The following is a 27,269-nucleotide window of genomic DNA, read 5'->3' as shown; positions in this document are numbered from 1 at the left end:
CTGTCCCTTTTGTAGCTCCTGTTGTGCTGGAATTGTGCTGTATCATTTGTGAGCAGCATCTGTGATTCTGTGGGGTTGTTAAAATTGTCCCATTGTATTCTTCATTTCCCCTTTGAGTTTCAAATATATATATGTGTGTGTGTGTATGACAATTCTGCCTCTTCCAACATCTACCAATGGTAGGCAGTACAACCAAAATATTCTGTTTAGGAAAGGGTCATAAATTAATCTTTGTCTATGTGCTCTCAGTTGGTAGCTTTTAACAATATAGACACTCTCAAATATCTATTTTGTATGTGTGAAATTTTATACTACATTTTCAGAGTTGGGAAAACATTTGACCAATGGTGTACACCTTGAGAATCAATTAAATCTGCTTTATTGACCACTATTCTGAGATCCTCGACTTTTTAAATGATAAGGTGGCAACAACATGAAGAACTGTACTGTCAGTTCTTACAATTATGGCTGTACATTCTAATTTGTGAGTTCTGTGATCAGATCCTAAACAAAAAATTCCTTGTGAGAGGAATTCCTATGTTTAGCTTTTCTGAATTAACAGGAGAAAGCAGAAAAAATCTCCACCTAAAATCAATCCAAAAATGCTACAGAAGCCTGTCTCAGATTACTTCACCTTATCAGGCATGATGATGGCAATTCATAGCTATTAAATTGTTTCAACATATTTTGGCAGTGTGCATGCATGTATATATGTGCATAAAATGTTGCCTTTATTTTTATAGAATTTTGGCTTGTTGCTAAAGCCAAATATGGCTTAAGCAGTGCTGAAACTACTCTGATTTATTATCTGATTTTTCCATCTCCTTGACACAGTTATATATTGTTTTCCTGACTACTGTTCCTACAATATTGTGTGGTGATATATATCCCCCATTCCATTAAGAAAAGACACTGCTGTATCAAGTCCTGAGCTGGACAGCTCTGTGGATGCCCGCCAAACAAAGTCATTTAAAAAGGCCAAATGAGTTGTACCTTTGCCCTGGAGCAGGTTTGAACATGGTCTTACAGAGGTGAAAGGTTAATGCTTCAAAGTACTGTTCCTGATACACACAGAGGGGTGAAAAGATATTGAAACACTGAAAAGACGTATTGAAACACTGAAAGGACATAGAAGAGCATTTAATGTAAAAATTACTGTAAGAATGGAATTTGTTCCTTTTCCCCATGGAGATGGATTAGTAATGCTCAGGTTCTTTGCGGCTGATTTCTTGAGGTCAGTGCATCTCTCAATTACCTCAGTACTCAATACTGTGAGAGATTTTTCAGTTCTAAGAAAAGTCTATTTGCTTTGAATGCCATAGCTTGGATTTTCCTGGGTAGAATCCCTTTCCAGCTTAGTATTTTGCAAATTTTCTGGTGAACTCTTATATGGAACTTACACTGAAATTAAAAAAGGTTTTGATTTCTCTGTAGGACTGCTACATCCACTCTCTTAATTTCATACAGTGATAGCAATCATGAAAATATTTCAGGGTACTGCTTGAAACTAATAGCATGAGTTTCTAGCTAGATACATATGGCTTTTCCAGTAAAATAGTGAGATCTGCCTAGCAATATTAAACTGATAAAAATTAATTTTAAAAATCCTCAGCCTTCCCCTACACCACCCCCTTCAAAATTTTAACACAAAATTAAATCACTTTTCCCCAGCAACTTATATGCTTCTGCAGTGGGCAACATCTGAAAGAAGTAAAGCAATTTTCAAAATGCTAGCAGGAAGGATGAAAGATTACAGCCAGTAAAGTGGTGGAATTCCATTCCAATTTCTTTCTCAAGCAAGAAATGGAAATTCTGTTTTAAGCTTCGATGCTTGACTTGGCAAATTAGGTTTCTTTACTGTTCTGATAATCTAGTCTCTGAAGTCAAAACTCTCGTAAAATAAATGAGGCTTTACTATGTCTTGAGTTATTGTTTCACTGTCTAGATGCAGACTAAGGCAAGTGTTCACATTAGTAAGAAAGATGTTGTGCCAAAAAGATGAAAATTTTGATTTCTAATGAATATGTGTCATACTGAGATGCCAAGCAGTAATATTTGGGGATGAGTTAAGGAAAGAAGGACATGTTTCAGTGAATGTTGAAACTAACAGGAAAAAAAAAAAAGTTAAAAATAATAAATAGGCAAACAGACTCCAAGAAAACAATTGAAGTAATACTTGTTTAATGTTGTTCTTAAAGTAATTCAGTTGTGTGATTTTTTCATATGCTTACATTGTGTACAGTTGTATCATTTGGGGTTTATGATTTTAGGAGACAAACAAATATCACTGTTCTGCTCATTTGAACTGTGTAGCTGAAACTTTCTGCATTTTCCATTTCTCCATCACCCTCCCTGAATATACTTACGATATCTTGATTCCCCCCATACCCATAGGAATTCAGTGTTCAGACCACCTTTCATGTCTTGAATAATGAAAAACAGATATTTTCTGTTATGCTCTAGGGTTTTCCAGGTGACTTTGGAAATAGAGGCCCCCCTGGTCCAGATGGAAGCCCTGTAAGTATTGAATTGTGTGTTGATTAATATGATAAAATTTGTAACACTCAATATTAACTCCCCTTCAAAATTGAAGGAGACTTTTGCTTCAAAAGAAATGTCTTGAAGTCTGCAGGAAAATTTTTTAATGTTAACTTTTCCAAGGAAATTGCTAGGAAAGTATTAACAGAAGTATAAAAAAGAGGAAGAAAATATTCAGAAAGCTGCCGAGAGAACACATTTTCCACTGCTGCATGTGCTGACAACCTTGAGAATTAGATCTCTTTTTGTCCTCATTGCATTACTGATGAATATTCTGTCTTCAAAAATTCTCGCATTAGATATGACTTTGTGTTGTTTATTTCAACCATTATTCTAAGATCACCTTAACAAAACAGGATTCTGTCTGCATGTAAAACCCCAGCTTTTGTATGCTTGTGCATTTGATGGTTGATTTCATCCTTTTAACTGGTAGTGAACACAGTTATGCTAGCATGTCATTTAGTGCATTATAATCAGTGTGATAACAGCTTTGTCCTTGGCCGTGTGTGCAGGCTGAAGTGCCCTTGCAGTTTGGTGTTCAGACTGTGGCACAGTCACATCACTTCACAGGCTGCCCTCAAAGGAGCTTTGCTATCTTGCTCTATTTGTAGGCAAGGTCATGCTGCAGACTCCAAACTCAGGTTTCCTTTGGTGTCAGAAACCAGTGAAAGGCTTTGGACAAGAGAAGAGAATAGCAATAAGTGTTGGGTAAAAGAGCAGCTGATTTAAATCATCTTGTATTGTTGCATGCTTCTTTGGAAACTGCTATCAGTTTGCGTTCAAAGATTTTTCTGATACAGAACAGAGTCATCAACTGGACAGAATTTATCTCTTTGTTGAAGGTCTGCCCTGATACCCATCTTAGAAACTTGTTTCAGAAAAGCTTACATGAATTTTGCTGGTGGGTTATCAATGTTGGTGTCAACATTTTGAAACACAAAAAAAAAAAGTTATTTTATATTTCTGGACCCCAAGGCAAAGTTTCCCTTGTTGGAATGTCAGGTGATATCAGTATGGTTTTTATCTTGAAAACCCACTGAGGGGTCGAATGTCACCAACTGCTTTGCAAATGATATTAAAAGGTGAGTTCTTGCTTCCCCTCCTCATACTTCCAAGTCTCCCTCCATTCCTGATGAAGCAGATACTGTGTTTCCACCAGATCTGCAGAACAGTACTTTAATAGAAACAAGCTCAGAAAGCCTGGATCTGAAATTACAGACTTGCACTTTACAAAGAAGCCTGTTTTAATTCAAGCATTTGCAAACAAGTTCCATCTAATCTGCCAAGACAGCTGCTGCTCTAACTGCCTTCTTCAACAGGCAACAACTTCTCTCCCCTCCTCCCCCAAAGCTCACCCTGCAGGGCTTGTTCAGGCAAGGGGCCAGTGCTGCAGCTGCAGTGGGCTGCAATGCTCATGGCATATTTACAGAGCCTCTCTGGGAGCTGGCACTGCAGACCACGGGCTGCCTGGGAGGCCTGTGGCAGCAGGAACTTGAAGGGAAGACATTTCTTCCTGTGTGCTGACTTGACACTAATGACATTTGTCTCCATGCCTGATTTCTTCTGCTTAACTGACTAATGCCATCCTTCATTTCCACAACACCCTCTCAGTTCTCTGAGGATGTCAGTCTGCCTTGGAGGATGTTGTTGGAGCATTCAGCTTCACCTGTGGATAGTTTGGTGCAGGTTGGAGAAAATGTGTAGGCACCCCACATAGGAGGGAGGAGAGCGCAAAGGTGTCCTCGGTGCCATGTCCAGTAACCATGCCCAGCTGGACACTTTCAGAATGGGCTTAGATTTGTTTGCATAAAACTTCCCCTTCCCTGTGGGTGCCATCAGGCTGCAGTGGACCCTATGGATGTTATCCGTGGAGTAGCAGGTCCCAGCTTTTGGGACAGCTTGCATGAGACATGGTGACCTGGAGGGCTACAATACCTGTTTGACACAGGGCAAAGAGATTTAGCAATTGTTTTCTACAATTTTAGCCTCTTCTGAGTTAAACTGTGGCAGAGGCAGTAGTAGAGTACTATTGAATTTTAAAGTTTTGTATGAAGTGCAAATACCATAGTTTGTATCAAGAAATAATTTTTCATAAAGAGAGTGTAGCCTTTCATTTGCAGAGCTCTTTTTGTGAACTGAGATGGTGTTCTTATTTATCTTTCAAAAGAATCCTTATAAATTTGTTTTTCACCCTCAATTTTTTTTTTCTTCCTTTCACTTTAAGTATCATGGTAAAAAAAAAAAATTCTCATATTCCTACATGAACAGCAGAAATGTTTCCATGATGCAATTATCTGGAGATCTAATTCCACAATCCAGGGATTTTACTAAGCATATTTCTCTATTCAGTGATAAGTAGTCACTCTTTGGGGACTCTATAAAAATCCCAACTGACTTGCTTTGCAGATCACTTTTATCATTGGGATTTCTTTTTAAAGAGTAAAATTCAGATAATCTAAGGTTAATTTTCTTTAAAGGGAATTGTTGGTGGTGTTGGTCCTCCTGGATTTCCAGGACTAAGAGTGAGTACGCTTTTATTACTTACTTTGATATGGCTTCATTAGAGTATTTGTCTCGTGTGTTTGTGCCAGAGAAGCTCTGTGATGTCGGTGAGTCCTACAGGAGGTGGGAAAGACTTTCATACTGGGTAGTCTCACTCCCTTGTTTTTTTTAATTCATGTATTTACTCATAGAGGACCTCTGATTCTGGATGTTGTCTCAGTGATGTCTGGCTACAGAGCCATGTCCTTAAAGAGGGAGAAATAGCATGTTTACACTCAAATTAAGAAAGCTATGATTGTCTCCAGTGTTTGCTTTGTGGGTTTTTTTGATATCTGCAGATCTGAAACATTCTTGATAAGTTACTTTACACTGATGGCCATCTTTCTTTTCCTTTGAAGCACAACAGTTGAGTTCAATTGTTACTCTTTTTAATTATGTGTTCATAACAAAATTCCTGTAAGTCATCCCTCGCTGCCTGATTAGGATTGTTATGGCATTGCTGTAGTGAAAACAAAAGCTTGGTCAAGAAACCTCTGAAGCTTCCAGCCTTCATCATGCAAACACAATTTACTGTGTTCTTGTCAGCTGATACAGGCCAGTTGAAGCACTCATGAGACTGCAGCTTGCACTCTTGAGAATTTGCTTAGAATTATAGTTTGCTTTTCTCTCTTACGTGACTGTCTTTGGAATTCTATTTCAAAGACTATGATAATTGTAGAAATATATCTGAGGTTTTTAAAAAAGCCTGCTATATATGTAACTTGTAAAAAGATGTTGTTACTGATTATTTTGGCTAAAACTTAGCAGTTTTGCCCTACCTAGAGGTCATGAGCATAAATGTTTGCAGGGTCGAAGCTGTATGTGCCCTCTTGCTGAGTAGCAGTCATTTACAGAGATTGAGTGTCACAAGTTTTTTGTGAAATAGAGAAATAATTTTCAATCACCAGTCCAAAGCTTTTGCCACTTTACATAGATGAAATATAACCATAATGAGAGCTATTTCTTGGGGGAAAAACGTTGACGGCATGTTTAGATTTTGAACAGCATGAATTAACAATTGTTTAGTGTGTGAGCTCCATTTGAGTGGCCTTCTCTTGTTTATATGTGGGACTCTTTCACATGGTTCCAGCAACATCATATTGGTTACTCTGGTTTTCTCTTTCACAATCAGATAATTGGAAGAGCTGTGCTTTGTTCCAGTTTCTTTACAAGGGACCATTGCACCCTTTAATCTGTAGCAGAATTTCACCAGGGCCCTGGGGGAATTTCAGGTGACCCCAGCATTCCCCAGTACAGCCTGTGTGGTACAGCCCTGTTCCTCGACCACACCTGCTCTCCAAACGGCTTTGTGCTCCCTGGCCTCAGTTGTCCCTTGTCCAGGCAGATGCTAGTGGCCATGCAAATCTGAGTAAAGAACTACAGTTCTTTAGTTCTTCTTCTGCAGTTTACAGAACTGCGTTTGCTTTAAAATACCTTGGCAATTATAACGCATTATGCTATTACAAGATGCAATATTGAACATGAGATTAAATATATTTTTCTAGCAGAAACCAAGAGCATTAATTCAAGTAGCTTGTCCAGCCCAGCTGTGTGCAGTGTCAAGAGTTATATTTTTGACTTTGTTCATGAGAACAATGGCAAAATGAGCAGCATCAGCAAGCTGAGTCCAGTAATTCATTCCATCCATAATTTTTTTCTGTACACAAAGCTATTGCCAATTTCAGAGCTTTGGCTGGCCGAACAGCCAGTCTTTCAAGACTTAGCAAGGTGATGAGTTTTAATAAGATGAAGACTTTCAAAAATTTACTGCTAGATACCAGAACTGGTTTATCTTTTTAATTTTTTTTTCCTTTTAAGATAGCCCACTTAATACTAGGAAAACATTAGTTTTCCTTTTCTGGTATTTTATCTTTTTGACTGGAAAAAGCAATTGGGTTTTAATTTCACTTGTCACATAGAAATGTTGGGAAAGGTACACCTTATGTAGCTATAGGTTTTATCTATCAGCAAGTTTTATGCCAGGTAATAAGTGTGTGTTAACATATAGCAAGGCTGTTGTGGGTGGAGGATGATTAAAAAACCTGACAGATTTACTAATTCAACACTTTTCTGATCAGTGAGATAATTTTTCAGTTTTATTTTTGTGTAGTTCCAGTTCTTTGCTGTTAAGTCACTTAATATATCTGGAGACTATGAGAGGAGTTTAATGAAACTGAATGTTGTAAAGCTGTTTTGGAATTTCTTCCCATTGCTGTTGTAAGCTAAATTCCCCAGCACAGTATTCCTCTGTGATTTTCCAATCAATGCTGCTGTTACCATAAGTGTGCATTTCAGCATTCACTACCATTAATGCAGAAATGCCTTGATGAAGCAGAATATGTAGAACAACTGAGAGACAGCAATGTAAACAATTTATTTGTTCCACTACCATGACAGAATATATCATTTAAGCAGTCATGGAAAGCTAAAGCAATGTAGAGTGGCAATTTTCTTGGGAGCTCTACCAAGCACCACTAAGACACTAAGTGATCAATCTTCCTTTTTCTTCGGTGAGGCACAAGTCTGATGATGGCTGCAGAAAAATGTGGTAGCTAACATTGCTGAAAGAGTCTCCAGAGAGTAATGAATTTGTACTCAACTGGAAATGCATAGATGCCCATCTCACCTTTTCCATGTCACTCTCAGCAAGTGGCAAAAGATTTCTTTATACATATGTGTTGCTAAATTCTTGCATAGCCACAGAGATATAACATTGCCTTTTTGGTCCTCCCCTCCTCCCCCAGAGGATGAATAGGCAGAAAGTAGATAGACTTTTCCCTTTGTAATATAGTTTTAACTATTCTAAGTCACATCTTATGTTTAGCGCACTGGTTTTCATTAATATTATTGCTGTTCTGTGCTGATCTTTCAATATTCTTATTTTTTCCCTTTTTTTTTTTTAACTTATAAAAGCCACTGATAGGTAAGAAGTCTGAGTAAAAGGACCATAAAAAGGTCACTTTTTATGGCCCTACTCATCATAGAATAATGAATAATCATAGAATATTTTCTTTAAGCCAAATTTGATGCCTACAGAGAAGTGCTGTCATGTAACGCTGAGGACAGCAGCAATGGCCACTGAATGTGCAGCTGCAGTACAAAAGAAAGCTTCCTTAATATGCATTGCCTAATGCATGGTGATCTTCTCTTGAATTTATAATCTGCAGGAGAAGAGGCAAGTTTTGTTTCTGCTGATTTTGTTGGGAACTGTAAAGATGGAGGACTTATGATATGGATACCTTTCTTTCCCTAAGAAATTAGCCTGAAAAAGATTTCAGTTTCTCTCTGTGGCACAGAAAAATGCCCCATTCTGCTAGGATTCTTTCAGTTACTCTGTTTCACCAAATACAGTCACCTTTCTTGCTGTTTGATAGGGAGACATGGGGCCAGCAGGACCAAGTGGACCATCAGGAATTCCAGGGCCCACGGTATGGTATTCAATCATCCCACAGCCTGGTGCCTATGCTGTTTCCCAGATTATTATAGTCAAACATTGGATTTTCATTTTCTTTATTTTAACAGGGTTTCCCAGGGAGTGTGGGACAGCCTGGAATGAAAGGTGATAAGGTGATTTAAATATTTTCATTATCCTGGAGATATATAGTTCTTTCAGATTCCCTTTATTAAATCTTGAGCATAATGTATTTGGCAAAGCCTTCCCTCTTTCCTTTTGATTTCTTTTCTCTTCTGACATTTATTTTTTAAAATTATGTCAGACTCATGATCTGGTACTTTTGACAAACTTTTTTCTGAACAGAACACTAACTACTGAACATAATAATATCCAGGTCTGAGTCTATAGAGTTTCCTGAAAGAAGTATTTCAGTGCAGCACCTTGCATTTTAAAAGATTTGTGTTAATTTTAAATAGTGAATATTGAATTAATCTTTCTCATTCACTGTTTCTGAAAACTGCCCCATTTTAAGCCACATACATATGTGTGTATAAAATTATATGTTGTTTAGGGTGAACATGGTCTTGCAGGAGAGCCAGGAGATCAAGGGTACCCAGGAGACAAGGTAAGTTATAATTGCGTTGTTTTACAAAATTATCTAATTTCAGCAACTTCATCAGGCTTATGAGTCTCATAAAATACAACAGGTCAGTTGCATAAAAGTAGGATGCAGTAGGAAAAATTTCTGGATATCACTGAATTAATGCATTTTTAAGAAATTCTGTGCTAATAAAAACTCAGTTATGGAAAGTGTGAACAAAGACCAGTAAAGGGCACAGGTAGAATTCTGGCAGCTGTGTGTATAGAGATGCATCAAACAAGAAAAGAATTATGGTATGATCTGAATCTTGCTAAGAAACCATTGTAAAAGGTATTTTTCTCTTGACCCTTGAGGTTCATCTGCAGCTCACCTGGGCCTACTGTGGTTAGCAGCAGCACACGGTCTGGCATGTTCCTTCACATCATCAAACTGACATAAATAAGGATCTTCTTTCCTGTTTGGCTAGCACATCAGAAGTCACTGAAATAGCACATCCTGTGAGAACTCTTTTGATGAAAGTTGTATGTTAAAAGATAGTTTTCATCCTGCAGAATTCTTTTGAAGCCTGTTTCAGGTGTCAAAATGTAGCAATTTATTGTTTCCAATGCAACACAGCGATTCATTTTCATGTGTATTTAATAGTTGGGGTTTTTTTCCAGGGTGCTCTTGGTTTACCAGGACCCCCAGGGATCAGAGGAAAACCAGGACCCCCAGTAAGTTTACACATCAAATTTTGCTCTCAGTATATCACTGTATGTTGTTGATACTTGGTATTTTATACTACTGTTGATATTTGACACTTTTGTGTGATTATGTTCACAGTGCAGGTAATCCCCCAGAAGTGACCTAATTCAAAATGCACAAAGAATAAGGTCTAAGCTGCTTCTATGTCTAGTGATTGGTGTTAATGAGTGAGTCAGATCCTAAGATGTGAGACTTTATTACAAAGATCAGTTAATGTGTCAAATTTTAATAGAGGAGTCCTTAGGATATTAGAAATTATGTGACAATTACTGTGTGGGGGAGTAGACATGTTGATAATATTTAAAACAAATGCACTGAGACGTTTGGGAACTTCAAGATGACTATTTGGACTAGCTAGGTTTGGAGGCAGTGTGTGATATGTAATCAATAACAGCCAGTCATTTCTCACAGGGATGGGAGTAGTCATGAATTTCAGTATTTTCTGATTTTTAGCCACTTTCAAGGCATCTATGCAGGGCTGCCATTTCTGCTGGGTTTGTAAATGCTGAGGCAGAAAAGGCATAATGCACAGGGTTACCTGGCTTTTCCTCACCTGTTTTTAGTGCTAATATCTGTTTCTTTTCAGTATATAATTAAAAGTTTCCAATACTCACTCCAGTGTCAGCTTTCTTATGTGCAAATAAGCCAATATCTGGTAAACCTTCTTAGACCTCATGATTGTCATAGGCCCTTAAACACAATAAAAAACTCTTCCTTTGTCCTATAATTTATAATATAAACATTAATCCTGCAATAAACTTTCAGAAATTTGTTTAAGCTTAGATGGGAAAACACGTCTTTTTAGCTTTTAAAGATATAAGAATTTTCATTTAAAGATAAACATGTGAATCAGCCTGTTCCTGAACAGTTGGGAATTTTAAGCACAAGCTGAATGTGACCAACTTTGTGACTTACATTAAATTAAGCTATGAGACCTCAGTTCTGCAAGTAATAGAGATTTAACTTTGTAGAATAAATTTACAAGTAAATCATTCCCGTTAAAAATTAGAAAAATGTTTTCCAGGTCAGACCTTAATTTTGCTCAAGTAACATCTAGTTATGGTGGTAGAAAGTTTATAAATGTAGAAGAACAAGTACAACTTAAAAAAATATTTTGGCCCATTTTTAGATGGGTTGAAATTTGTATGTAATGGAGTCACTATAATGTGTGGATAGGATATAATTTTACTGTTATTAATCACAAAAATGCCATTTTTTGGCTATGACTGGATACTTAAAATATATAGATAAGTTTGTAAACCAATATCTGTAGCAGTTACTTTTTGGACATTTAAATAATATGCCATTTTTATTGTGAAAACAGCTATGTATTTCAATAGTTTTTCATATGGTTCCTGCCAAAACTCACAGTTTTCTCTGTCTAAAACTAATTTGAATTTTTTTTTGTTGTGACTCAAAGGGATATGAAGAACTAGTTTTAATTGTATACCAAGAGAGGCAGCTATAAAATTTCCTATTTAGTGAACAAGTTATCTCAACACTTGTGTTGGCCTTTTTGTTAATAAATGTTTTTAAAATCTCCATAACAATCTGTTGTTAAAAATTAATTATCATCAGAAATCTTAACTGTTTGGATTTTTTTCAAGGGGAAAGTTGGAGAACCTGGACCCCATGGACCATTGGGTCCTCAGGGACCTGAGGTAAGAAATTGCTTGATAGAGGTAAACTGAATGTCAGCTCTAAATTATTAAAATAAGAGGTAAATGTGTTTGCTCCATAAAAGACTGTTTTCTTAGTTGATTTAGGAAAAGTTTTTTATTCAGTTAATGTGATGAATTCATTCTCCTCCATAAAGTATGAAAGATTCCAGCTCATAATTTTTTTCTGCAAAATATTAATGTGCAGGATCTTTGAATGCAAAGTAATCTTCATTTGGTATTGTGATCAGGATTTGCTCTCTCTTGAATCATGTTGTTGTGGGTTACACCTGGAATGATGTGTAATATGATTTCATGTGATTTCTCAGGCACACTTCCATTTGTAAATACAATGGCACGTTTACAAATGGGATTTTCCAGGCCTGGTTGCATATCTATCTCTTGCAAGAAACAGAAAGAATAAACACCAGTTACCTGGGAAGCATTGCCAAGCAGGTGAATCTAGAAATGAATTTTCCTAAGAACTCCTTAGTGCTATGGAATTCAACACAGAAACTGTCAGTCTCCAAATAGCCCTATTTTGGTGCTTTTTTGCATTTATATCATGGGCTTTAAGGAAAAATGCTGTGGTCTGTACCAGAAAGACATATGTATATACAGACACCACATGCTGGAGAGATGAAAGCAGAAATTGTGGATTGTTCTTTCTAATCAGCCTCCTGCAATGAGTATGTTTTGGGTTTTGTTTGGTTTGTGGTGGGGTTTCTTTCTTTGTTTGGGGGTTTTCTTTTTAAAAAAAAATGAATGGAAGACATATATTAACAATGATCTTTTTTTCTGCCTTTACGTGTCTTTGAGCATATCTCCTCAATTGAAGGCTCTGTGTTCTTACCTTTCTTATTAGGCAAAAGCCCTCACTGAGAGAAAACTCATTGGAAAGTGCATTGTAGCAACCCAAGGTGGTCTTGTCAGAGTAATTCTCTCTGTTTTATTCAAAAGGATGCAGAAGACACAAAGCCTGTGCTTGCTGTCCAGAGCTGCCACCTTCTGTGGCTCAGGATTTTAGATTTGGCAAGCCTCATTATTAACAAAAGAGGCCCTTGCATCATCTCTTTGTACAGCTTCCAGCAAGGGAGACCTGCATCAGGTTAATCCCAAATTGTTGGTCCTGAAGCCTGTGTCCTGCTGACCCTGGTGCCTGTGCTGGTAGTCCTTCATAGTTCCTTGTTCCAACACAGACATGGTAATCCTTTGTGTCTGGGGAAAAGATCATCCTTCTGGGCTAGTTATGCTTAGGGCAGGTACAGATAGGAAACCTTCTGTCTGAAAAGCTCAGCATTTCCTCTCGCTCAGGAGATCAGAATTGCTTCGTCATTAGAAGGTAAATAAAGTGCATGACGCTAGATAATTAAAACTTGAGTGACCAGGTACGTTTTTTTTGGGTAATTGTCTGCAAAATGGCAGGTTTAAAACTACAAAGCAAAATTTCTCTTAACTTCAGTCATGCAAGACATGTTCAAAAAAAATAAAAGAGGTTTTTCCACCTTTTACTTCATAAAAATATGGTCACCATATGGCAAAATAGAAACAGAAAGGATGTAGGATAGCAGCATACTGGGATTTTAGACAAATTGAAGATACTAGAAGTTCTGTAATGAAAGGAACTTAAAATAAGCAGTTAAAACTGAAGAGTGTATCTTGCCCTCCCGTTACATTGTCTTATAAAAATGAGCTAGTTGTTGTTGTTGCCAGAAGTTATTTAGACACAAGTGAATGTATGAAGTATGAGCAAATAATGTAGATTTTTCCACAAGAAAAGCCTACTGTCACGTGTTTGATCATGTCTCGTCTTCCAAAACCAGAAAGCTAGCAGGTCAGACAAGGCTGCTTTCCTTGTTCCTATTTCATTATCTGAATGGTCAGACTTCCTGTGATGCCATGTAGAAAACACACATTATATCATATGCTGAATGTTCCCTTGATGTTTCTGGAAATAGAAGAATGTGATGAAATAGTGTCTTACAAGGAGAGTACTTTGAATTTGGTATAGACGTGACAATCCTTACCATATGCCTTCTACAAAAGATTTTATTTTAAAACCAAACCAAACCTATATTGGGATTTGTCGGACATTGCTGTGAGCAGGAGGAACAAGGCTGTGTCTGCCCAGTAGAAGAACCTCTCAGAGTCTACTTCCAGCTATTTCTCTCTCATTTTGTCCAACACTTAGCACAGTGGGATTTATAAATGTGCCCTGTCCCCATATTCAAGTATATTTTGAGTACATGTGAAGTAAAAACCTGGGGATCCTTTGGTCTTTCCAATCACACATTCAAGTATTTTCATTTCCGGTGTAAAAAATAATTAGTCCTGTTGCTGATTTTCTTCCCATGTAAACTGCTGTAACTCTGGCACTACAGCAGCTGAAGTCCAGAGCTGTCTCTGCACACAGAGAGGTGGGAGCAGGGCAGGCAGACTCCAATCATCCCCACAGGGTTCTGTGGTTTCGAATGCAGATCACCAGTGCAGTGCTTCCTAATTCATTGCTCTGCAGCTGTGCAGCCAAGGTGCAGCAGGTCAGAGTTGAAATGAGCCACACACCCGTAGCCAGGGTGCACTGGAGACCTGCAGTGCTGATGGCAGGAGCGAGCAGAGGTGGGGACAGAGGTCTTGTCACTCTCTGGGTGGCTGTATGAGGGTTGGCTGCCAAGGGATGTTTTCAGTGCTGGAGTCCTGCAGTGTCAAGGCAAATTCTCCTCTGGGTCTTTTGCTGCAAAGCCAGTGTCTGTCGTTTGCTTGAATGCCTGCTGCTCACAAACCACTGGATATATTCAGTGAGCAGTTTATGGAGTGTATTCTTCATCAGTTGACACATTTTGCTGCTTTGTCATGCATCTGAAAATGAACTGCCAAAATATGAAATTTCTGTAGAGGTTTTTTTTATTGGTATGACAACTGGAAAGTGCTGATTTGACTGTTTTAACCCACAATGTCTCTGTTAACTGTGTACAATGAAGTATGCAGTGCTTATTGTAAATGTGAATGAAATTAGACAAGCCTTTAACAGGCTTCCACATGCATGCAGAATATTTTATAGTTAAATTTTACTCTAGGAATCACATTATCCCCCAAAATGAGGGTGATAGTTTCCTTCAGATGTGCCTTCAGATGTGCTCTGAGTTTTATAAATAGGTTTTATCTGAAGCGGAGAGAGCATTAGTCATTGTCTTCAATAGAACTTGTTTCATCTGTGCTGTATTTTGATCAGAAGTCATTAGTATATTCCTTCAGGAAGGTATTTGTATGAGATTCAGCTGGCGTGTTTCATGCTCAAGGCAGTAGCCTTACAAAGGAAAAGGAAACATTCAAATAACAGTAAAGAGTCAAAAAGGCACACATTTTGTGAGTGAATCACTGGCTGCTTTGAGGTGTTAGTTTAACAAAAACTTTATTTTTAATGCATGTTTCACGTTTTTTTGAGTTTTTGCGAGCAATGCCAGGTGTGCAGTGATAACATAGCCTTCTATTTCAATACTGGATCAAATAACTTGCAAATAAATAATTTCTAGGAAATACAGAAATAAAGACAATTGAAAGGCTCTCTGGGGCACTGAGACATGTCCTAACAGTAACAACTTGGCCATCTGTGTATTTTTTTGTTAATTAAACATTATATAGATAAATGAGAGCAATAAATATGTTAATTTTATATTTAAATGTTCAGTACAAAAAGCAACACATCCACAGCATGATTAAAGCACATTTGTGTTAAGATAGTTGGCACTTCAGATTTTTCTGATGCCACATCTCTTTTGATTTGATGAAGTGAATTCTAAAGTGCTTTGCTGGCAAAATGCCACAGCTCTAGCAAGATTTTTAAAATTATTTGTGTCCTACCAGCTGCCAGGCTTCTGGCTGATGGGAAGTTAACACTGCATTTCCTTAGAAGAAGTCAATATCAAGGGATGTTTTGTTTTGAATAGTCTCTGCTGAAAACTACATTGCAGCTGGAAAATATATGAAAATCTCTTGGCCTTTCACTTATGGAAGAATAATGACTTTTTAATCTGGGGTAACTTCACAGGCAGCTGGCTGCTGAATTACTCATGGCAGATTTAGATATTGCTAAGATGTGTACCACTTCACTGCAAGGAATCTGAATGGCAAGTGCCCTTGCTGAGGTGTTCAAGGAAATCCTTCCTGGTTCATTCTTTTTCTGGTATTGTCTTAAGTGGCTGTCTGTGCCCTGGATTATTACACTTATTTAATGGATTATTAACATGAGAACATCTTGGAAACAGCATTCTAATACTGCCATAATATCTGCATTTTCTCTGTAGTTGTGCTCAGGTAGAAAAGTCTTAATTCATCGTCACAGAAAAGATAAAAATTATGAGGATTTTAATACTTAAAATGCATTGTTTAATGTTGATGCTCTCAGGCCAGGAACCCTGTTGTATGCTAAGATTTTACCTGACGTGAAAAGGTTTCCAAATATCATGTTTGTTTTATCTGCAATAGTACTTGTCAACACCTACATCACATGGTACTTACTGAATTCCTTCCAGAAATATTTAAACAAACAAATAACTAAAATAAATATATTCCTTTACAAAAGCATAAGAATGTTTCTAAATTAACATTTTTCTGGACAGATTGTTTTCTGGAATGTTTATCGATAAGAGGAAATTGTGTCAGCATTTAGCACATTAGAAACTTAAAGATTTACAGACATATGAAGCAACTCACCCCTTGGTAACTATTTAAGGTCTATAAATAAGCAAATTTAAAATTAAGAAAGGATGAACTAAAAATTTCCAAGGAATTAACCTGACTCTTCAACATATTTCACTGGATAACGGTGGCCAGGATTTAAAAAAAACACATCCTCTTTTAAATATACAGAAGTCAAGGGTAATGCAAGTGAGTATTTTAGGTATCAGTCTCAGTATCTTGGTCACATGGAAATAATATGCTCTGTGCCACCTAGAGGCATGCTGGATGTGTTGCACAGTTCTACTTGTAATTGCTGCTTTATGGCAAAAAGAAGTGAAGTCATTGTGATGTATTGTGAAATATTGAGTGTTAGAGTTGCTCCACATCTTCTGAAAACTCAGACCATTTTTACCCTTTAGTGGTTTACTTTTAGACTCATTAGCATCCAAGTGCTAAACCTGATTTTTTTAAAAGTTGTTCTGAATGTGTATGTGCTTTTGTTTCCATTACTGGAAAAAGTATGTATGCAAAGAGTGGTATTTATACATTTTAATCTGTAATGATTTTCTCTTAACGAAAAAGGAAATTTGTTTTTCCTAGTGTTAGACTGTGGGTGTGCTTAGATACAGTAATAAATCTTTTGCTTGGAGGAAATGGCAATCTTGCTGTTTCCAGATGGTCAAAATTTAATTAATGTAAAAGTTTATTAAAAAAGCAAAATCAAATGCTATCTTGGCAGGGCACTGAATGAACCATGTGCTAACTAATTACCAACACTTTATTTTATACTACAAATGTAAAGATCAGGTATCCTCTCTGGATAATAATTAAATTTACCTTACTATTGTATTGCCTAAGGGTTAGCTGCATCATTTTCTTTCCTTAAAATGTACTCATTCCTTATAAAGCAAACTAGCTGTAGCTGAATTCTGCTGACTCAGAGGTGTCCTCAAGGTGTCCCAACTCAATGCCTACTGGCCAAATGGCTCGCAGTGATATTTTTAATTGATTCCTTTTCTGTGCATATTTACTTTTTCTTAACAGCTTGATCTATACTACAAATTGTTTCACAAACAGTGAATAATCTGTTTATGAATTCTGAATAATGTTCTGTTTAATGAATAATGCTGGTGATCTTTGGTTATTGCCAGCCAGCCCTAGATTATCACCTGCTGATTTGGAGGCAAAAGGCTTCTTACCTTTTTCTTAATCTTGCAGTGATCTTGTCCTTAAAGTGTGGCCAAGGATTAAAGGGCTTCAGCTGCTCTCTAAACTTTATTAAAAAAATAGTTGAATTCATAAGTGCAGGACCTGGTCCTTTATGGTGGTTTTTTGTGCCTCAAAACCAGTCCAATGGTTTAATTTCAAACATTGTTTAGCGGATAAAAAGTCTTATCCTAAGAGAAATTAAATCCATGCTGACATCTGCTAAATTGAGTTTAACGAAAGCTGCCTAAAATCTGTCACTTATCCAAGTTCTTTCAAGGAAACATAATGGATTTTGACATTTTTTGGGATGGTAGAACAAATTTATTTCTTGTTTCTGTGACTCAGGTTTATTAAATGAATGAACAGAATCAAAACAAGTACACTGAAAACATTCCTACTCTGCAAATAATTTGTCTATGATTTATTTAGGGTTTTCCAGGAGATATTGGTGTACCTGGATTAAATGGCCCTGCAGGTCCTAAGGTAAGATTATATAAAAACCTATTAAAAATAAGAGTAAATAGTGCAAATCTCTGAGGAAAAGGCTCTGAGAGATGGACACTGGCATTAGAAGATAATCTTACTGTTAGAATGCAGATATTTTGCCTCAGATATTTATATGAGAAAGTTATTTGAATGTTTAATGCTGTCCACACAGTTCTGAGAGCAATTAGTGTGTTAGGTGGAAGCTTGCAATGGCAAAATAAGTGTGAGAAAATGCTGTGTGGCTAGAAACTAGCATGTGTTTCACCTGTATGTAAATAAAATGCATGCCAAATATATGTAGATCTTTGTATTACTCGGGTTCCACCTGAATACTAAAAATTGTTTTTAACAATTTCTTAAAAAAATAGTAGTTGAAGACATGGAAAATAGGTAAAATTCACTTGCCAGATGAAATTATGGATAAAATAATAAGATATAACAATAAAGGACAAAATTCATCAACAAAACTGTGCCAGAATAATTTAGATTCTGCTCTTTGGTAGGCTAAAATTTTAGATCCAGCTTAGGCAATGAGTCACATGAATAAAGTTTTCAATGAAGCTTTGAATAAAAGCAGATATAGGAAAATTTTGTTAAATTGGAAATGGTGGAGACTAATAAAAAAAAGTGCAAGTGACTCAGAAATTAACCCAGAGGAAGATGGTTGAATAATATCTAAAGATTGACTACTTGTTGGAAGGCAAGTACCTCACTCATCAGCCTTGGGACTATTCTTACATTGTATTTTCTGTGGTAAATAGCCACAAGTATGACAGAATGAAACATGTATATGAAACGAAGTTGACCATCTTTAGATTATCTAAAAAAGCCACACTTTTTGCTAATTCATCCCACTTCAGTTATTTCAGATTGATTCAAGCAAGGACTAAAATAATAAATCCTACTATAGACTTAGACCAAAGACATTGCCAGACCTCTCTGAAATAAAAGCACAACAATGCAGCTGGAAATTAAGTGAAATTGTAGAACATGAGGCAAGGTATCTCATTAATGCCACTGCACAAAGCATGAGATGGCTTTATGTCCATAGTACAGTTTCTGGGCAATTTCATTCTCACTTGACTCAATCAAGTGAGACTAGATGCAGAAAAGAACACTTGAATGGCTTTATTCTGAGAGGCAGTTTGTTCATTGTACCAAAATGAAGGCTTTTTTTGAGCTTTGAGTAAACCAGAGGGCAGAAACTGGTGAGGCAAAAGAACGGTATAAGACCAGCAATATAATTTGTCCAAGGACAGAACATACAGGGTGTCTATGAATAAACAGACATGGAAATTACAACATTTTCTGTCAACAGAGTTGTGAAATTCTATAGCAGACTAGTCAAGAAAACATAGGATGGGGAGCAGTAAATGGTTTAAAGATATGATCTTATTTGTACCTGAAAGACTGTGACAATGCCCCCATGCCAAAGGTGATCATTCCTAAGAACCTCTCAAATAATCCAGTTGCTGAAGCGGTAGCCAGTATTTTCTGTATCTCTTATCTTTCAACCATGTCAAGAGCCTTTTACCAAAATAGACAGAATCTTCCAGGAAGGCTGAGAACTAGTTATCTGATGGGGCAAATTGAGAAGAAGTTAAAATGTGTTTCTAGAAAGAGGTGTTGACCTTCAATTCTGATTTATTGCTTTGCAAACTTGTTTGTATGCATGTATGTATAAAGTTAGCTGACAGATTAATGAGTTTGTCTGACCATTGCAGTGGCAAGTTGCTCTTGTGTTTCTGAGTTACCCAGGGTGTTTACAAAAAAAACCAACTGTTGGTGAAGGACTCTGTCTAGGGTCCAGGGAAAATACTAGAAGAGAAATACAACAATTCTTGAACTGCAGTTCAGATTTAATTGTCCAGGGGTATACGTGAATGATGTAACAGATCTAAACCCTGATGCTCAGTTTCTTCAGTGAGATTGTATTATTGCACATTATATCCTAAGAGTTTTTGGTAGAATTCTGTTGATGTTTAATACATGTTACTGATTTGTTGCCTTTTCACAGATTCCAGAAAAATAAGGTACTAAGAGGTGGACTACAAAGTTTAAGACTCCATGTTCTTTTGATACAGAAATTACATAGCTGAACCAGATTCAGTGCTCTCCAGCACACTTGGTGACAAAAAGCTTAGACAGCCTGCCCTAGTCAGGGAGAACTGATGGCTTACATTTGAAAAGAAGGATTACCAAACTGGAAAAACTCTTATGCTGCTCCCAGTGCTGAGGGAGATGGTCTGCATAACTTTGGAAATGTTTGGCTTTTGGGATTCCCAGCTGCCTTGAGTTGACAGCAATTCTAAAAAATTTCCTCCAGTTTTATTTTTAGAAAACTGTTCTCACTATGCTGCTATTTTCCTCATGTTTTTGTTTATGCTTCCTCAGAAGCAATACCCATTTTAAAAGCCAAGAAAGCAGGGTAAGCTTTATTATTTAGCAGTTAATGTGGGATAAATTAAAACTCTTGGAAATTGAAGCTCTATTGAGTATGATCAGCTGTCTCTAAATGCCAGTAGAAGTCCTGAATTGTAAATTTTTTCCAAATTAGTGCAATAATCAGCAAATCTGATCTCTCTAAACCAATGTTCAAAGGATTTATTATGTAATTTGGTCTACAGAACCTTACTCAGCTTGGAAACAATATTTTAGAAGGTGTTTGATCTTGATCCACCAGTAATTAAAGAAAATGAACAACACACTTTTTGTAAAAAAGGAAATAAGAATGTTTTTAAGAAGTTCTGAAGTAACTTTGTTTGTTTCCTATGTTATTCTTTGCAAGTATTTATGCTCTCTGACCAAGAAAAGTGAGAGGAAAAGATGGTCAGAATATGCTGACTACCACTGTAGTTTTTCTAGCAGTGTGTGTTGTACCATAGACACAGCTGAGAGCTTCCTTCCCCTGTTAATTTATGTTTGTTTGTGTAACACATTTTAATAAAGTGATTATTAGGAGTTTCACCTCTTCTGGAAGGGATGGTCACCTGGGAATTTATATATGGGAAACATGGGATACCCCATTTGCTGAATCCCATTTTTTTTTCCAGGCACTTTGGCACATGTGTAAATGACTACCTTCATTTTCTCTTTGTTGTCTGAAACCTCAAGGAGGAGATGAAAAATTAATTTAGTATTTATATTCAGTTTACAGTCTAGAACTTTTTTTTGAGCACAGTTAAGTGCAGTGGAAGGCTGTGTACAGTAGCAGTGATGCTGCCATTTCCACTGTGCTGTTCTATTGCACTGAAAGCCTAATCTCCTAACGGGCTTTGCTGTTAGAATAAAACAACAGTTAAGCCAAGGAGCAAATTTCATTGGTAACCATATAAGAATATTGCTTATGTAGTGCTACTGAAAGCCCTCCTGTCACTTCCGTGGTGGTATGTCAAGCAGGACTCCACCCCAGTCCCTCCCAGATTGATGGGCTCTTCAATGAAACTCACTACCTTGAGGTGGCCTGTTCCATTTTTCTCTTCCATTTTACTTTGCCTGCTGAGTAAATTGTTACTGGACCAATGCCTGGACCAGTGTCTAGACTTCAGCTTCATTAGTACGCAGTTAATAAGGCTTACACTTTCCCACCATTGCTTTCTTCAGAGGCTAATCATATCTCTCCTAAAGGGCAGTTTCTTTGTTCTTGTTGCTTTATCTGATATTGTTAATCTTAGGTTTCCCAGAACATTAATATGTTTACACTTTTTTTTTGTTCTGTGCCAGGTCAAATGCTTTTCCCAATTATCCCATTGTAATTGGGATGCCCGAGGATTTTGTCACACTGCTAGCTGCAAACTTTTAAACAAAGTTTTGGAAATGTTGGTGTGAGCAGTCATGAAAACTCTGAGTTGGCAGAGGTTAAGGTGCTTTATCTCTGGGAAGCTGATTATAATCCAACAGAAAAGTAAGGGTTGAAAATCACAAGTAGTTTTGGACAAGCTAGTGGTTTAAATTCACTCTAGTTTCTTTCCATTGTAGTGTTGTCAACACATGTTGTTCTAAAGACTGCCCTAATAAAAGATCTGCACCATTGATGATTCTTTAATCTTAATATGGTAGTGTGCTTTACCTCTTTAAAAAGAGAGGAATTGTACTATTTTGTTCGAATGATTTCTTATTTCCTTCTCACAACATCAAAAGAATAATGCTTCAGCTAAATCTATGTAGAAGTTTCTAAGATGCTTGGTTTTCTGCATCTTCTTCTGGCTTTCTGTATGAATACTGGTAAGAAATTAAGTCTCCTACCTCAGTTTTGCATTTTAGTCCAGATTTGGCTTTTTTAGAGGAGATAAACTAGACCAACATGATTGTCAGTTGATGTAAGTTCTCACTGTGTTTGTTTGGATGTTTAGGGAGCTCTGGGTGACCGAGGGCCTCCAGGGCCACAAGGCCCCAAAGGAGTTGAGGTAAGATGAAAAAATTATCCAATTAAGAGATAATGTTTCAAAGAAAAAGTTGTGAGGGGTAAGAGGGTTAGACAACAATAGTTAGGTGTGTGTGGTGTTGTCATGCAAAATTTGAAGTTTCTTTTGCATTTTGGGAAGTGTTTCAAAAAGTTTTTAGCAGCTTTATGGGGCTATGCATCCATTATATGGTTTATTTTAATTATTCCAGTGGAATCTCAGATTATATACATCCAGCGTTGGATGTGGTTATTTTAGCTAAACTGGGGAGATAACATGTATCAATTTGGCTACAGTGTCCTAGATGCTTTTAAGTAAACAGCTAGACCCCTATTAACTGAAAGGGGAGAAAGACAGTTCTTCATCTTATAGATGCATCAAGTATTCTTAATTCATCATCATAAAAATAAAAGCTCATGTCTTGTAGGCTACAAATAATTAACATTAAAAATAATTTAATTGGTGATTCTGAAGATAGGCATCTAGACTTCCAAATAGCTGAATGATGGGCTTCCATGACAGACATTGAATGAATAAAAGCTAACAGTGGCAAGATGGACTGTTAGGTAAGAAGCCATAAAGCACCAGGTAGGATTTCATAATTCCCAATTCCTGTCACTTGTAATTGCAAAGGTTGTGTACCACTCCTGCCAAAACTTGGAGAAAATTGGCCATGTTGAGGAGGAACAATGAACTACAAAAGGATCTCAGCCATGACATCCTGGCATGGCATTGATGCTAATTCACACTTTAACTGTGTAATGAGTGAACCCTGAAGACTTAAGGCTGCAGTTCCACATTGTGCATAATTATATCAGGTTGCTGGGCAGCACAGGCACAGTGTCTCATTTCTTGCCTTACACACCTGATTCCCAGCCTCCCTCCATCTCTGAGGAAAGATAAGAGTTAAACCTTGGCAAAATGCGATAGCAACATGGAAGAGAAAAGCAGGAATGCTCCTACTGCTTTCGTAGTTTTAATAGTCAAATTCTGCTTGAATAGAATAACTGCAGGGCAGACAGGGATTGACCCATAATTGCTGAGTCCGTCCCTGCTCAAAATTGTAAAACTATTGCTATCAGGGTAGGTATACCAACAGTTTCACTGCTTTTCTGATAGCATCCACATGGGTCATGGCTTTCTGGCTAATGGATATGTCTGTGTTTTATAGTGTTTCTATCAGACTTGGACTCAGACAAATACATATGAAGTAAATTTAGGATGATATAATAAATACAGTTATCAAGATCACTGAAGTCTTGATTTCTTTCAGGGAGAAGTAGGACCAGCTGGACCTATTGGAGGAGTCGGCCCAAGAGTAAGTAATTCTGCTAGGGCAGGCTATTTTTCAGTCTTGCTTTAAAATGTAAGGTTACTGTGAGAAGTGACTGTGATAAAAAGGCATCTCCTGAATAAGCATGTTTTTCCTCAGAACATGCTCAAAGCAGAGCTGAGAGGAGAAGTGGCTTTCCGTACAAAGGGTTTGAAAGGAAATCACTGCCATAGTGCACAAAATGTAGTGCTCCTCTGAGATAAATAAACTGCCATGCACTTCCTACGGACTGAACCAGCTGATATATCAAAATATTTAAATTGGAGAAGAACCTGTGCAGCTCACAGAGAGAAATATAAAGGATGTATGCTTTAAGAAATCTACCAGAAACCTGGCAGATAGTTGCTGAAAACAGTAAAGCTGGAACATCACAATGCTGCTTATGCTGACATGTTTTAAAATATAGGTAATTAAAACCATCATCCAATTTTTTTTTGTTAGTTATAAAAACAAACTAGTGTATAAGAGTATTCTAGTGAACTTGAAGCTTATTTTTAGAAAATTTCCAAGGTAATATGGATACTAGCCTGCACTAGGGATTATTGGAGGGTCACTAAGTTTATTGAATGCAATTTGATCTTCTGCCTTTACTTGATTATGTGTGAAAAATCACTGACTTGGTTTTCATTCTGGATGACTGTCCATTTCTTGCATGAATTTGAGAGTCTTTTCCACTGTTTTCTGCTTTTAGAGTGCGTATATTCCTATGCCATTTTTCCTGTTCGTTAGCTCATCAAAGCTGGGAATTTGCTTGCTGTTAAAAATTATATTAAAATATTTATTTGCCACATAGATTAGGTGTTAAGACAAACAAACCCACACCAAAACAAAAAGAAAAACAAACAAAAAACCAAACCCTCCCACAAAAGTCCCTTTGTTTTTCAGCTGCGGAAAATATGCAAGAAATTGAACAGAATTTCAAAACACTGTAACTTAGTTTAATATTCAGTTTAATCTGCTTCTGCTGAGAGCCTCATGGAAATTTTTATTTTGGCTGCATCATCCTTTGAGCCTCTTCCTTGGGCAGGGCTTCATGGCTGGACAGCAACTCCCATGTTGTTCTGTGGAAATTGGAAAAGAAGATGCTGTAGTGGGTGACTCATGGGCAATGAGACACCTACCTTCACATCCTCCACGTCACCAGGCATGCACAGGCCACCATCAGCTGGTGTCAAAGTGACCCAAGAGGAAACATTTTTGTGTAGCCTAGCAATCTGAAATATTTTTAATCTATTTTGGGTCAATTTGACCTAAATTATTTAGGTTTTTATTTCTCTCAGTGGGAAATGTGCACACCATTGGCATGACTTACAGCTCTCTGGTTTCTCTCTCACAACAAGTTGTTGAGAGAAGAGTATGTGCATCTGCAGTGGGCCCCAGGGCTGCTGTCTCTAGATATTTTTTAGTAGCTTGCTGGCTAACATCCCCTCCTGAAAAGAGAAAAGAGGGAAAAAGGGAATTTTGCTTGATGGGCAGCTCTGCCTGTTTTTCCTCCTTGTCCAGGGGCCCACATGCTCTTGCCTGGATTCTACAGCTTCTCTTGACTCCAGCTGTTCCACAGCTCCAGGCTGACCTATTTGTGCTGCTGCTCTGAACTCTGCTCCCATCTCTGCTTGTCCCTGGGGCTTTGCTCCCACATGTAACACAGGCTGTGTGACTGTGTTGGTGAGAGTCACAACCATGACATTGTTAAATCTCACATAGTGTGGCAGGACTGAGTCAATAAGCTGCTGAACACATATGTCTTTTTAAATTATGCTTCCTTTATTGCAATTTGACATTCATTTGATTTACATAGGCTTTGTTTCCATTTTCCATGAAGGGAGTTATAAAAAGTGAATGTTACATCTGAAAGTAAACACTGTCAAAGCTGTGTTGTCCCTGCACTAACTAAATAGCCATGGGGGCAGAGGAGGTCTCCAAGAGGGGTCTGAAGACAGTGCTCTGGCCATGCATGGCCCCAAGGCACCATCCGCTGTTAGCTCTGCCTTCAGCTGACAGATGTGTTTAGCTTGTGTTTTTCAGCCTCCAGGAGTGGGAATTCTTCATTCTCCTTGTCAGTCTGCTTCAGTTGTTTGCCTGGTTTACAGACCTTTTTTCTAATGTCTAGCTATTCTATCTGAAAGTCTTGTCTGTGCTTTTCTCGCTACAGCCTTGCTTCCTGCCCTACAGACCTTATTTGTGGGCATGGTTAAATAGGATAGTCCTCTTTTCAGCCACTGTTACCTTAATTTTCTAGGGCTTGTCTAAACTAGGTAAAGTATCCTTGTAGGTGATATATCGTCAACCTTTGATTATTCTCATGAAACAGCACTGAAGCAGGTTTCTAGTGCTTCTGGAATCCTTACCTCTTTTACAATTTCAGGTGAAAAAACCCTATCCCCAGTTCAGGTTTAGGCATGTGCCAAGCTGGCAGCCATAAAATTTCACCTCATTTCTCTCTCTCCCCCCTCCTCTGCCCTTGTTTCTACATTTACTTTAAAAAATGTGCAAGAGACCAAAAACCCCTGGAACCCACCTGACCAAGTCTGCCATCAAAACAGATCATCCTCTACTGGAACAGAAGTGAATATGAACCTGCACAGGGCTTCTCAGGCCCAGCTCAAAACAGAATTTCCATGTGTCTAAAGCAACTGGAGACAAAACCAAGGATGTTCTCCTGCTTATTCAGGATACACCATTCTATTCCAAAGACAATTACTTACACTCTCTTAAATCAATCCTTGTACATTAGGAAAAATGCTGATTTTTTTTTTTAATTTGCTTATGTGTCCTGTGAAAATACAGTAGTTGCCATACTAAAGATGTGACTGTGTTTTTTCAGCTTCCTCCTACTTAACCCTCTCTCTCAAAGGCTATCAAAATATTAACACTGTAACTGTCAGTATAGCTCAGCTCAGTCAGTGCAAGCATTGGTGCTGCTTTTTTTTTTTTTTAATCTTCATTGCTGGAGAAGAAAATTCCTTTAAAAGAGTGGAGATTCTTTTAAACCAAAAAGTAAAAAGAAACTGTTGCACATTGATGACTTTCTGAGCTACATGTGTTAAACAGAAGCTGGAATTTATATAGTCATAAGATGAGCAGTTTCTCCTGACGATAGTGGAAAATGTTCTCAAATCTTCCCCACACCCCTAGTGCAGTGTTTTCTGAAAGTGCCTTCCTGTGGGCTGAAGGCATGTGGGGAGCTTATGGAGGGATTGAAATAGAGTGATAGTTTGAGATATTTACATTAACATATACACACCTGTACCTACCTGTTGTGAGGTGAAAGGAAGCACAGTTGGTTGCTGTTTCCTGAAAGGGAATGGTAGATCTTTCAGTTAATATTTTAGGAAACAGACATTTCCTTTGGGATTACCCTGCCCTGGAAGAGTAATTTTCTCAGGGGTTTGCAAGCAGAAAAGCAGACATCCCTAGTTTAATCGTCTATCAGTAGCTTTTCCTCTATGTGTAAATGTATTGTATTTCTGTTTAAAGCCAAATCCATGTGTTTCAGATTGCTTTACCAGTTAAATCCACTTGTTCCATTTTCTGATCAACTTCCATCTGCAATGTGTCCTTCGCAGCTACTACATAGCTGGGGAATGACAGCCAAGAAACCTTTACGAGCTGTAACTCCAATTCAGTTCTCATAAGACTAAAATTATCAAGGTAGTTAATAGGGGTCACTAGTTTTCTTTCAATG

The 27,269-nt window shown here is 37.5% G+C and overlaps 1 protein-coding gene across 5 annotated transcripts in view; it reads left to right on the top strand.

Moving 5' to 3' along the window:
- The window catches only part of COL24A1 (collagen type XXIV alpha 1 chain), a 121,531-nt gene that overhangs the window by 38,374 nt on the left and 55,888 nt on the right, over window positions 1–27,269 (top strand). For 4 of the 5 annotated variants that reach the window (XR_014853747.1, XM_085067993.1, XM_085067995.1 and 1 more), the window contains exons 13-22: window positions 2,464–2,517; window positions 5,016–5,060; window positions 8,454–8,507; window positions 8,602–8,646; window positions 9,045–9,098; window positions 9,734–9,787; window positions 11,426–11,479; window positions 17,792–17,845; window positions 22,201–22,254; window positions 23,525–23,569. Coding sequence is in view for 4 of the 5 variants with exons in the window: in XM_085067993.1 (XP_084924119.1) it covers window positions 2,464–2,517; window positions 5,016–5,060; window positions 8,454–8,507; window positions 8,602–8,646; window positions 9,045–9,098; window positions 9,734–9,787; window positions 11,426–11,479; window positions 17,792–17,845; window positions 22,201–22,254; window positions 23,525–23,569 (513 nt within the window). In the remaining variant the exon portion in view is untranslated. The remainder of the gene's footprint in view (window positions 1–2,463; window positions 2,518–5,015; window positions 5,061–8,453; window positions 8,508–8,601; window positions 8,647–9,044; window positions 9,099–9,733; window positions 9,788–11,425; window positions 11,480–17,791; window positions 17,846–22,200; window positions 22,255–23,524; window positions 23,570–27,269) is intronic. The other variant, XM_085067994.1, reaches the window with a different exon arrangement.

The sequence above is a fragment of the Lichenostomus cassidix genome, chromosome 8, assembly GCF_008360975.1.
Source record: "Lichenostomus cassidix isolate B80296 chromosome 8, HeHo_3.0, whole genome shotgun sequence".
NCBI lineage: Eukaryota > Metazoa > Chordata > Aves > Passeriformes > Meliphagidae > Lichenostomus > Lichenostomus cassidix.
The sequence above is the reverse complement of the archived record's forward strand: the minus strand, read 5'-3'. Positions and strand labels throughout refer to the sequence as shown.